This window comes from Martes martes (assembly GCF_963455335.1).
Source record: "Martes martes genome assembly, chromosome: 2".
Classification (NCBI taxonomy): domain Eukaryota; kingdom Metazoa; phylum Chordata; class Mammalia; order Carnivora; family Mustelidae; genus Martes; species Martes martes.
The window spans coordinates 126,245,756-126,259,658 of record NC_137889.1 but is presented as its reverse complement, the minus strand read 5'-3'; the positions used below and the strand labels follow the sequence as shown (position 1 = coordinate 126,259,658).

At 35.3% G+C, this 13,903-nt stretch overlaps 1 protein-coding gene across 2 annotated transcripts in view; it reads left to right on the top strand.

The window, feature by feature from the left end:
- The window catches only part of SCLT1 (sodium channel and clathrin linker 1), a 178,001-nt gene that overhangs the window by 76,182 nt on the left and 87,916 nt on the right, over window positions 1-13,903 (top strand). For both annotated transcript variants that reach the window (XM_080796975.1, XM_080796976.1), the window contains exon 10: window positions 10,754-10,844. In XM_080796975.1, coding sequence (XP_080653101.1) covers window positions 10,754-10,844 — 91 coding nt within the window. The remainder of the gene's footprint in view (window positions 1-10,753; window positions 10,845-13,903) is intronic.

Sequence of the window (13,903 nt, the reverse complement as noted above, 5' to 3'; positions counted from 1 at the left end):
CTCTCACCTCTATCCCAAGCCATCACCATCTCTTGCTTTTATGTCTTCTATCTGATCTCTCTGCTTTCACTCTTATCCACTGTAAATCATTCACTATACACCAGCCCAAGTAGTCTCCTCAAAACATAAAACAAATCACATCGCTCACCTGTTTTAACACTCAGGGGATTTTCATTGCAATTGGAACAAATCGCAAATTTCTTACTGTGTCCAAAGGTACTTATATGATAGGACCTCTCTGCCTTCCTCTCTGATTTCTACTTTTTTTTCTGTAATACATCCTAGCTAATTGTAATTTCTTGAAGTACCTTTCTTCTATTATTTGCATTTATTGTTAATTCTCTCTGCCTTACAACTTTCCCTAGATTTCCCTAAGTTGACCCCATTGTCCTTTAGGCCTTAGCTCAAATATCCTTGCTAAGACAGGCTCTTCCTGATGATCCATGTCTTTCTCTCATTGTTCTATACCATGTGCTTCATAGCATTATCACACTCTGAAATTACTTCATTTATTTTTTACATATATATTGTCTTTCTGCCTCCACAATGTAAACTTAATGAGGACAAGGGCTTTATCTCCCTTGCTTACTACTGCATCACCAGTGCTGACAATAGTACTTAGTACGGTTTACATTTCGTGCTTAATGAAATAAATCTAGGGCTCCAGAAATACAGTTTAAAAAAGAAAACTGAATGAGTCACCAACACTTGAAGCTAAACGTGTCCTGACTGTATTCACAGTGTCTGGCATGTTACAAGCATTCAATAAATATTTGTTCAAAGAATGAATGGATGGAATCTCTTAGATCCTATCCTGGTAAAATCTATGCCATCTTACCCAGTGGAACTGCTTACTTATTGTCGACATCACTCTAGATCTTTCCTGCCTCTGGCTCATTTATTATGATCTATTGGTTAAAGGAGGAGACAGAACCATCATTCTAGTCCAACTTTTTTCATAAGTGCAAGATTTATTTACTTTATTTATTTATTTTTATTATATTCAGTTAGCCAGTGTATAGTACATCATTAGTTTTTGACGTACAAATGCCAGATTTAAATTCCAAAAGTACAGCTCTGATCCCATTTTTGAGCAAGTCCTTGCATTTAAAGTAATACAGATCACTTAACTTGTTAATTGACCCACATTGTAACCTCCCATCACCTTTCCAGCCTTATTTCCCATCTTCTCTAAGCAAGTCCTTCACTTTCCTACCTTCATGCTAGTACTTGCTCCTTCCTGAAGCTTCTCTTTGTCTCTGCTTGTGAAATTCACCATTTCTCAGCCAATTCTCATTTTAAATACCTCCTGCTTCAATATTCTCTGAACTAAATGCAAATATACTACCTACTCTGAATCATAATACTTTCTTTTTATCTTGGGTAGTGCTTGAAGAAGTGTGCTTTGTGGCCCTTCTAAAGATAACTATAGGGCGCCTGGGTGGCTCAGTCCTTAAGTGGCTGCCTTCAGTTCAGGTCATGATCCCAGAGTCCTGGGATCCGGAGCCATGCATCAGGCTCCCTACTTGGCAGGGAGCCTGCTTCTCCCTCTCCCACTCCGCCTGCTTATGCTCCCTCTCTCGCTGTCTCTCTCTCTTTCAGATAAATAAAATCTTTTAAAAAAATAATATAAAATAAAGATAACTGTATCTCACCTATCTTTGTGTGCTCTGTACTACCTAGCAAAACATCTTTTGTGTCTGATACATGACAGGTGTGTGGTAAAAACTTTTGAACATGTCCATTGTATAAGCCTATATAATAACAGAAAATTAATGTGTTCTCCAGATTATCAGTGGTATTTAAAGTTGTAACACTCTAAAACTGTATTTGTAATCATTGTTTACAATATTTTTGCAAAGATAAACATGTTGGTTATGAGTTATTGTGTAAAATCTAAGACAGTAGCTATAGAATCAACTATAGTGATTCTGAAAAAGAGAGATGCCGGGTACTACCCTTCCTTCCCCTCCCCCCAATATTCTGAAATAAGACTCAGAGACTATGCACATATGGTTGCAAAAAGCTCACTCTCATACACAGAAAATATAGAGAACTACTAGTATGATAGAAAATTATATTCTAACATAGAATTCAGCATTTTGAACTAAATTATATATAATTTTGAACTAAATTATATAAAAATTATATACAAATGAACTATGTTTAGACTGTGGAACCTCTTAAAATTTTAATAGCTCAGTACATGAATTATTATACATTGTTTTTAGAGTTTCTCAGCAAGTTTCTGTCTTTTGAATAGGTTTAATCATTACACTACAAACTAAAGATTGAAAGGAGAGAAAATTAAAATAAAACTTTTCCAAAAATAAATAAATAATAAGTTAAAAAATAAAATACAAGAACTTGTGCTTCTTATTTCAGTTTCCTAAAAACAGCAATGATCTTAAAAATTCAGAACTTTGTCTAAAATTATGTTTGGGGATTTTCAGAAGTTTTTAAGCACAAATGATTGGTTTATTTATACTAAATAATTACAGAAGTACTTATTAAAGTACCTGATGTGTGCATTTATCTTTTACATTTAAAAATTTAGAATATTTGGGGTGCCTGGGTAGACTCAGTTAAGCTTTTGCCTTCAGCTCAGGTCATGATCTCGGGGTCCTGGGATCAAGCCCTGCATCAAGCTCTCTGCTCAGTGGGGAGTCTCCTTCTCCCTCTCACTCACCTCTGTGCTTTCTCTCTATCAAATAAATAAATAAAATGTTTAAAATTAAAAAAAAAATATTTAGAATATTCAACAGTAGCCAAATTATGGAAAGAGTCCAAAGAGTCCATCAACTAATGAATAGTTAACTTGTGGTACACACACACACACTCTCACAGAGACTAGAATATTATTCAGCCATGAAAAAGAATGAAACTCTTGTCATTTGCAATGATGTGAATGGAACTAGAATGTATTATGCTAGGTGAAATAAGTCAAAGAAAAATACCATATGATTTCATTCATGTGGTTTCATTCATGTCATTTCATTCAGATGATTTCATTCCATTCATGGGTTTGTTGATCTGTTTTATCATTTTTTTTCAGTTTCTATATCACGTATTTCTGCTTTAATCTTAATTACTTCCTTCTGCTGACTTTACGCTTCATTTGTTCTTTTTCTAGCTCCTTTAGGTATAAGATTAGGTTGTTTATTTGAGATTTTTCTTGTTTCTTGAGGTAGGCCTATAGTGCTACATACTTCCCTCTTAGGACTGCATTTACTTCGTCCCAAAGTTTTGGACCATTGCATTTCCATTTTCATTTGTTTCCATGTTTTTTTTTTTTAATTTTTCCTGTGATTTTCTGGTTGGCGCATTCATTGTTTACTAGCATGTTGTTTAACTTCCATGTATGTGGTCCTTCCAGATTTTTTCTTGTGTTTGCTTTCTCATTTCATAGTGTTGTGGTCAGAAAAGGGACGTGGTATTATTTCAGTTCTTCAAATAATTTTCAAATATTTCAGTCAAGTATTTGTTCAGGCCTGTTTTGTGAGCTAATATGGGATCTATTCGGGAGAGATTATTCCATGTGCACATGAGAAGGGGGTGTATTCTGCTCTTTTAGGATGGAATGTTCTGAATATCTGTTAAGTCCATCTGATCCATTGTGTCATTCAAAGCCATTATTTATTTTCTGTTTAGATGATCTATCCATTAATGTAAGTGGGGTATTAAAGTCCACTACTATTATTGTGTTACTATCAATTAGCTCCCTTACGTTTGTTTTAAAGGCTAGTTTTTCCGATATAAGTATTGCTATTCTAGCTTTCTTTTTACATCCATTTGCATAATAATTGGTTTTCTGTCCCCTCATTTTCAATCTGCAGGTATCTTTACGTCTAAAATGAGTCTTTTGTGGGCAACATGTAAATGGGTATTGTTGGTTTTTTATCCATTTGCCACCCTCTGTCTTTTGACTGGAGCATTTAGTCCATTTACATTCTAAGTGATTATTGAAAAATATGTATTTATTGTGATTTTATCACTTGTTTTGTCACTGTTCTGGTGATTTCCTCTGATCCTTTCTTAGCTTTGTCACTTTTGATCTCTCCTTTGCAGTCCTAAGAGCCCCCTTTGATAATTTTTGCTGGGCTGGTTTATTGGTAATGAATTCCTTTAGTTTTTATTTGACTGGGAAAATCTATCTCTCCTTCTATTCTGAATGGTAACCTTGCTGGATAGAATATTCTTGGCTGCAGATATTGCCCATTCAGCCCTTTGACTATATATCATGCCACTCCCTTCTGGTTTACCAAGTTTCTGTTGAGAGATCTCCAGCCAGCCTTGTAGCATTTCTCTTATAAGCAAAGGACTTCTTTTGTCTTTTGCTTTTAAGATATTTTCCTATATCACAGTATTTTGCAAATTTAATTACAGTATGTCTTGGTGTTGGCCTGCTTTTGTTGATTTTGATGAGAGTTCTCTGTGTCTCCTTTATCTGGATGTCTGTTTCCTTCCCTCAATTAAGGCAGTTTTCTGCTGTTACTTCTTAAAATAAATTTTCTGCCACCTTTTCCCTCTCTTCTCAGACTCCTATAATATGAATGTTATTACATTTGATGGAGTGGCTGAGTTCTCTAAATCTGTTCTCATGTTGCAGGATTCTTCCTCTCTTTTATTCAGCTTCATTATTTTCCATTCTGTTGTCTTCTAGATCACTAGTTCACTTCTCTGTGTCTTCCAACCTGATGTTCATTGCATCACTCCTTTTTCCAATCTCATTTATTGTATTCTTCATCTCTGATGGATTCTTTTTTAACTCTTCAGTTCCTGTGGTAAGTGTCTCACTGATGTCTTCTATTTTTCTCAAGCCTACTAAGTATCCTTATTATTGTTGCTTTAAATTCTTCATCAGACATGTTACCTGTATCTGTTATCCTTAGATATCCGGCCATAGTATACTTTTCTTTCATTTGGGATAAATTCCTCCATTTTAGCATTTTGTCTAATCTCTGCCTTCTTCTATGTGTTAGAAAAGCCAGCTATGTCTCCTGCTTCTGAAAGTACTGGCCTTATGAAGAAGAAATCTGGCACTTCAGGGAGTGGCTCCAGTGTGTACTGAGTATGCTCTGCTTTTGTGTTTTGCTGCTCTGTCCTTTAGGCCAGTCATCTGCAGAGGCTCTCCTAGCCTCCTGTGGACAGTATTTGGTCCATGACTGAATGTAGTGAGTTTTAATGAGGTGTGCTCTGGTCTGCCTGTGAAATGAGACCTGACATCACCTCCACCAGAACTGAGGCCCTGTAGAACCCTCTGATCTGGAGATGTGGTGTGGGAAGGGGACTGTGCTGGTGTTCTGGAGTAGGGGCCCACCACACTGAAACAGAGGCAAGCTTGACTAAGAAGGGCAGTTCCACCACAGCTCAAGGGGTTGGGGTTTGGTATAAGCAATTAAGGCAGCCAATATTCATGCTGTGCTGCTTCCCCCAGGTGGCTCTATATTTATGTTGAGGGTTGGGGGAGGGAAATGGCACCAGCCAATTCAGAAAGGTGTCTCTGTGAATGCTGCCTATAAGAGATGCACTATGAGAAGAGCAAATAATCTCCCCTATTTGTGCCTCATACATTCTGCAGATCACTGTTTCTGTGCTGCCTGCTCCCAGTTGTTTGCCTGCCTTCTCTCTAAGAGCAGCACAGTGCCCTCTAGGCTCTATTCCATTCAAGCCCACCAAAATTTAAAATTCCAGTGCTTCAAGGCCAGCTGGTTCCAAGAACCTGCAAAATTCAGCCCCTATCATTTTCTAAGCCAAAGCCTTTGAGGAAATGTTCTCCTTGTATGTTCCTCTGTGAGTTCCCCCTTCTCTGTCCTTCTCCTTGACCACAGCCCCTTCCCCTCTGTAGCACCCCTAAACCTCATCTCTGCACTTCTTACCTTTTTTGATGTGGCCTCTTCTCTCCCGTTAGTTGTGGAGTTTCTTCTGTCAATCTTCAGGTCAATTTCTGGGATATTTAGGATGATTTGATAGTTAGCTAGTTGTGTTTGTGGGACAAGATAAGCCTAGGGTCCTCTTACTCCACAGCTGTGTTCCTCTCTGCTAATCAAATCCCAGAAATTTTAAGTTGACAAGGAAGCATACCTGAAAATGAAATATTATGCATTTAAAAAATATTCCTTTGGAGAAAAAATAAATAAAGTGTAGCTTTAACATTAAAATTGTTAGCATTTAGTTATTCTTATTTCTTTTTTAGCAAATGTGTTTTTCCAAAAAGAAAACTATTTTTGACTTTTATAAAATTATATCCATAAGCAGACATATATCTAAGACATTTGCATATAAAATAGTATAAACATATAGTTATTAAACATCCTTCAGAAAATAAAATTAGTATTATTTTTGTTGATTCCTTCAAAGGTTTTACAAGCTTGAATATTTGAAAGGACTGACAAGTTTCTGCAGAGCATACTCACATAAGGCTTTTTTTTTTTTTTTTAATTTCATGCAGTTAAAAAAAAGCATAAACAGGCATACAGGTTATAGGTGACATTCAGCCACAAGCATCCCTAGGGTCTTTAGACAAAGACATGCTTTGTCTCCAGATTCAGTTACCAAGATGTGTCTTTTTTTTCCCTCTACTCACATAGTCCATCCCTGTTGTCTACCTAGTACTAGGTGAAAAACCATCAGGAGACAAATCCTGTTTGGGGGTTACCAGGTGAGATTCATACTTTTTAAGCAGCACATCATAAATACTACTTTCCATTTTTTGGCCAAGAGTTAAGGCTTAAAATTCAAGCATCCCAAAGCTTTCTCGGCTGTAATCTAGCTCTACCACGCGGTTCTTGACAATTTAAATTCTTAAAAAAGGCAAAATTATGATAATAGTTTGCATTTGTATAAACTACAAATAAACTACTAAATAAAGTTTATAAAAGTGCTTTAATATGCATTAATTTATTTGAACTTTATGTTAACTTTGTGAGCTATGCAAGAAAATTGTTCTTAATCTGTATTTTACAGCTACAATTCTGAGACTGAGAAAGGTTAAGTGATTGGCCCAATTAAATGGCTTTTGTGGTGATGGAGTAAGGTCCAGAAGACAGACATTACATTTTTTTTTTAAGATTTTACTCATTTATTTGACAGAAGTCGCAAGTAAGCAGAGAGGTAGGCAGAGAGAGAGTGGGAAGCAGGCCCCCTGCTAAGCAGAGAGCCTGATGTGGGGCTCAATCCCAGGACCCTGAGATCATGACCTGTGCTGAAGGTGGAGGCTTAACCCACTGAGCTGCCCAGGTACCCCAGACCTTACAATTTTTATTCTAGAATATTTTTTAGTATTTCATGCCAGAAGTAAAAGTATTTAGTTCATTTCTATCTTGTGAAACAAGGTATATAATATATGATATATTATTTTTATATATTTTATGTATTATCTATAATATATATTTTTATAATTTATATATAATTTGTATATTATATATAAAATTTTAATGATTTCTTTATTATGTGTAATATATAATTTATATATAATATAGTTTTATATGGTTTATATATAGTTTTATAAATATTTCTATATCACATATATACATAAATATACATAAATATCACATTGGGTATGCAGGATCTAAAGTAAAATATCAAGATATAAATTGTACCTGTTACTGTTTATCTCCTCTCCTTTTATGCTTTTTCATTGATTTATGACATATTTACATGTCTGCCATATATATGCCAGGTACTGTGCTATCTCCTGAGGATTTAAAATTATTAAAATGTGATTCTTGCCTTTAATGATCTTATATTCCATATTTTCTTAAATATGGAATATACATTTTTTAATAAACTCACAATTCCACAAGGAAGTCAGTGTTAATGTACAAAGCTATGTATTATGCAGACTGGCATTATAAGGTCTATTGCCTAGGAGAAGTTAGGGAAGACTGGAGATGAGGAGTCTTTTGAGCTATGTCTTGAAAATTTTTGAGGAATATATGAGAAAACAAGGAAGAAATTTAGTCCAGTCAAACATGTCAAAAAATACACAAGGATCTGTTTTAAGGAATAGTGAGTTAGTGCTCTGTTATACTTGAAAAAATAATTAACATGAAGGGAATTGGCAAGAGATGAGACTCCTTGAGGCCAAATGATGGCTGGCCTTACATGCCATGCAGAGGAATGTTGATTGTGTGCCCAAAGAAGTAGGGAATCCAGAAAGTGTTATTAAACAGGAATTTTTACCAGTAGAAAACCTTAATTTGCAGATAAGATGCATTATAGAAATTGAATTAAGGAGGAGACCCATGGTGAAGACTTCAGTTTGAAAACCATTGGAATAGTCCTGGGAAGTAATGATGGGACCAATGGTTGGGCCGTGAAGTGGAAATGGAATACACAATTGAAAGTTTAGAATTAGAATCATTAGGAAAATTGGAAATCAGGAGAGCAACTATTATAGGGTTTTGGTCTTTGCAGATTGTCCAATCCACCTCCCTGTTTTTGAACATAAAATAGCTGAGACACTGTGTCAGGTGAATTGCATTAGGCCACATTACTAGTCAGTGACAGAACTAGGTTCCTGACTCTGGAGTTTGCCATATTGCACCCTATTCTGATTATGTCTCTAACCTTTTTTTTTCTTAATCATGTTGTGGCCTTACATTTGTTTGTAGTTTATAGTGCACCTTAATATACAGTATATATTTTGACTTGTTCAGCAACGCATGAGATAAGTAGAACAAACATTGTTATCCCTATCTGAAGACAAGAAAACCAAATCAGTGTGGGTGTTATGCTTCCTTAGAGTTTACTCAATTTTATCATTACTACTTAAATATCTTGCTCAAGTTTTTCCTTTTAAAATATACCGAGTGTTGTAAATGGTAGGTTCATTTATGGATTCATATAGTAGCTGCAATCTTGAAATTCTCTTAACCTTGAAGGAGATTTTAAATACATTGGTATAAGGTGGGTTTTAGTTTTAGTTTTGTTGTTTGGTAAACTATTTTGCAAGTAGAAAAAGTCTATTTTATGTCTGATAAATTCAGATTTTTATAAATTGGATTTATTCAAAACAAAGCATTTTCCTAAAGTGCTTAATTTTATAGTATTGGAACCATTTTTTGTAGACAGTATATCATAGAGGACTCTGTTTAAATACCAGTTTCATTACTTGTGAATCCTTGGGCAAATTGGTAAATCTCTGTCAACCTCACTCTCTTGACTTCAGTTTGGTGGAATAGTCTTAATGGTACTTAATTCACAGAGTAAACTGATTGTAGTAAGTGAGATGATTGCAAAGCATTTAGGACAGTTTCTGTTACCTAATAATTATCTGATACATTTTAGCTGCTGTTAGATTTTTATTTCCTATTGTTGTATGCTAATCAGTAATGTAATTTATAGATACTGTTAGCCAAAAGTAAGTCAATTAACATATATCGTGAATTTCCTATCAAACAATTTTTTTAAGTCCAACAGCACTAAAATGGTTGATTTATAATACCTACATAAAATATAATTAAGAAATAAGTATGGAGGGGCTCTTGGGTGGCTAAGTCGGTTAAGCGTCTTAAGCATTTGCCTTTGGCTCAGGTCGTGATCACAGGGTTCCTGGATCAAGCCCTGTGTCAGGCTCCCTGCTCAGTGAGAAGTATGTTTCTCCCTCTCCCTCTGACCCTCCCCCTGGCTTATACATACTCGCTCGCTCGCTTGCTTGCTCTCTCTGTCAAATAAGTAAAATATTTACAAAGAAAGAAGGAAGGAAGAAAGGAATATGGACAGTTCCTACACTAAAGTAGCTTTGTTCCTAAAAATGTATGCTTTTTACATAATCCAAGTGTTTTGTATTCATATTTTTTTTGTTTTGTATTCATACCTAATACTTAATTGGTAGGATATTAAAAATATTTTTTTTCTGTTTCAGAAAGTCTTATTATTTTAAAATCTTTCTATGGGGAGTCAAGAAGTATTGAAACTTATTTAATACTGATGGAACATCCAAAAAACTTGTCATTTTTATCCTTTGCAACTATAATTTCTAAAAAAAAGTATTATACTATAGTATATAGCATATATATAGTATTATTATAGTATTATAATAATACTAGTATTATACTAGACAAATGTTTGAATTCATCATGTTAAGTGGTTATGTAATACATACTTCTGATGTTTAAGGAATGATCAAGGCATTGAAGCTTTGGTTCATTTTGATAGAAAAGCCAATCAGTGCTACTTCTTTAACTCTATAAATTCAGGAAGTTATAACTATATTCTACTTAGCAGTGCCATTTTTGTTAGGTAATTTACTAAGATGATAAAGTGCTTTCTCATGAAATATGAATCATTTGATTATGAAATATAATTTATCCAAATAAAGTACTAATGACTCCCACTTTATACCATGCCCTTCACCTATATTTTTCTTCTTTACTCTCTTCCACATGCATTTTATCAGTAATAAAGGAGTCTTTCAGTATCTACCCCTTAGATCCATTTTTAGGTACATAAGAGTTATTGCCGATTTTACCAAATTTAGATATCTTTTCTAGCTTTTTTTTTTTTTTAAAGATTTTATTTGACAGAAAGAGCACAAGTAGGCAGAGAGGCAGGCAGAGAAAGAGGGGGAAGCAGGCTCCCCACTGAGCAGAGAGCCAGATGTGGGGCTCGATCGCAGGACCCTGAGACCACGACCCGAGCTGAAGGCAGAGGCTTAACCCACTGAGCCACCCAGGCGCCCCTCTTTTCTAGCTTTTTTAATTCTTTATGCCCTATGAAAGTGTTTATTATAATTTACTTTCTATTGTAGGCAAGGCAAGTTAGATCTGACAGTTGCAGTAGCCAAAGTGGAAGAGTTAACTATCTTGACGGAAGATCTTCAAGGACAAATCCAAAAGAAGGTATTTTCCTATTTCTAAGACAACTGGAAGCCTTTAACTTAGTGTTCTCTGAATTTTATTGTTAAACTATTTTGGATTAGGTGTTAAAGAGGGTTGCTGGAAAGCAAATTAAAATCATTTTATTGTTCTCTAAATATAAAATATGAAATTAGGAAGCCAAATTATACTTTTGGAAATAACTTTACTTCCATTCACTTTCTCCTGAATCAATAAAACATTGTAGTCATTCCTGAACACATCATTACTGAAAGACATTGAGGCAAGATCAAGTTTGATTAATTGGTAATACATAGGTGAAAAGAAGCATTTAATACTACATTTTGTGTTATTTGTGGAAATACTTATTGGCATAAGAAACTCTTGTTTTTATGTGTAATAAGGACATTTCAGGAAGGTGTCAAGGAAATGTCAGGCTTTAGATTTAGGTGGATCTAATTATTAAAAATTCTAGCTGTGGTACTTACTAGCTGTGTAAATTTTCTAAGCCTTATTTCCTAATCTGTGAAAGTTGATTATAGATTTCTAATGGTGGATTCCTTAAAGGCTTATGTAAAATTTCCCATAGATAACAGTTATAAACTTGGATACATTCTTTAAAATCCTGGGACACACCCAAAAACAGAAAGACCCTGAAAGAGATACAAATTGTAAATTTTTTGAATTTCTGGCCTGAGAGTTCTCGCCAACCCCCATACCTATGGCTTCAGAAAATAACAGCTTTGTATGGATTTAAATGGCCAAGATCAAAGTTTAAGGTGGGAGAAGCAGCTGAAAATTTAAAGAAGAAATATTGGCAGCAAGAGAACAACAACAAAAAACAGAGAGAGAAACCTAAATTCTGAGTATAAACTCTGACCAGATCCATGGCTGACAGCCAGAGTATGCATATTGGGGGTGAAGGAGGGGTTCAGTGAAAAAGTAGTCAGTGACCTGAAAGAAAACTACTCTTAAAAGATAGAGCTATGGGGCGCCTGGGTGGCTCAGTGGGTTAAAGCCTCTGCCTTCAGCTCAGGTCATGATCCCGGGGTTCTGGGATCGAGCCCCATATCCGGCTCTCAGAGAGCCTGCTTCCTTTCCTCTCTCTCAGTCTGCCTCTCTGGCTACTTGTGATCTCTGTCTGTTAAATAAATAAATAAAATCTTTAAAAAAAAAAAAAAGATCTATATGGAACTATATGTTTGAGTTTGCCGCTTTTATAATTGATTGCATTCCTGAAATGTATGCTATTCAAGCAACAGAAGCTAAAGCCTTAATGTTTCAAGTTCCAGAGGACAGAGCCCAAAGCAAGCAGAGCAGCTTGAAATTACAGGGGAATCTCCAAGAGCAACAAAATCATGAAGAGGATGAGCCCTACCCCTGCCCAAACTTGACTGATCCTTAAAGTCTGTAGGCACAGGAGAATATCCAAGAAGCCTGGCTAAAAAAGCAACCGTGGAAAGAAATAAGAACTGATTACAGATGGCAGCTGCTGCATACTGTAGGGGAAACATTCCAGAGTTTGAATGGATGCAAGATAAAATTGTCTCCTTGAACAGATAAGCCAATAATCCTGAAGAACAAAACAGAATCCAAAGTAACTGCATTGCATTATCTGTATTATCCAGTTTTCAACCAAAACTTTCTAGACCAGAAAGTGTGACTGATGGGGTTGGGATAGGGGAAGCAGTCAGTAGAAATTCACTCTCAGCAGACCCAGCTCTTGGATATAGCAAACAAAGACTTCAAATAAGTGGTTTTAAATATGTTCAAGGAATTAAAGAAAATGTGTATTTAAGTTAAAGTAAAATAAGGCTTTAGTGATGGAGCAGATAGAGCATGTTAACTGAGAAATAGAAAATAATTTTAAAAAATAGAAATTCTGGAGTTTAAAAGTACAGCAATCAAAATAAAGATTTAATTAGATGGGCTCAAGAACAGATTGGAAAAAGCAGAAGAAATAAACAATGAACTTTAAGACAGATGAACAAAAATTTTCCTATCCAAAAAACAGAGTTTAAAAACTGAAAGAAAAATACGGGGCATTGGGTGGCTCCATCAGTTAAGCAGCTGGCTCTTGATTTCAGCTGAGGTCATGATCCCAGGGTCCTGGAATGGAGCCTAGCATAAAGCTTCTTGCTCAGCAGGGAGCCTGCTTCTCCCTCTCCCTCTGCCTGCCACTCCCCCTTCTTCTGCTCTTTCTCTCTCTCTTTCTCTCTATGTGTCAAATAACTAAATAAAAATCTTCAAAATAAAATAAAAGATGGAAGAAAAATTAACAAGGCCTCAGAGATCTGTTGGAAAATACAAAGCAAGCCAACAGAAGTGTAATTGGAATTGCAGAAAAGATGTTTAAAGAAGTAATGGCTGGAAACCTCCAAAATTTGGTGGAAAACAGGTAGGATAAACACAAAGAAAATTACTTCTACACGTCATGAATGGAGGAACAGCTATAAGAGTAATGACTGACTTCTTACAAAAAACGTGGAAGCAGAAAACATTAGAATAATACATCTGAAATGCTGAAGGGAAAAAATGCTCACTAAGAATTCTATGTCCAGTAAAACTGTACCTCAAAAATGAGGGTGAAATAAAGGCATTTTCAGATAAACGAAACAGAAAATTTGTCACTAGCAGAGCTGTTCTTCAAAGAAGGCCAAAAGAAATTCTTCAGGCTAAAAGGAAAGGACACCAGATGGTGACTCAGATATAGGAAGAAATTAAGAGCACAATAATGTACATATGAAGTAATTTTTGTGCATTTTTTTCTTTAATTAATACCTTAAAAGATATGACTGCTTTAAAGCAGAATTGAGCAGTGTACGTGATGTTTTTTTTTTAATTTAAATTCAGTTAATTAACATATTGGGTATGATTAGTTTCAGAGGTAGAGTTAGTGATCTGTGCCTATGTGTTGGATTTATAAAGTATGCAGATGTAATATAACAGTGGTACTCAAGACTAGGATAGTACATGGAGATAAATACATTGCTGCAAGATTCCAGTGTTTTCTCTGAACTAAATATTAACTCTAATAAATAAATTGGGATGAGTTAAAGATACATATTATAATCTCTAGAGCA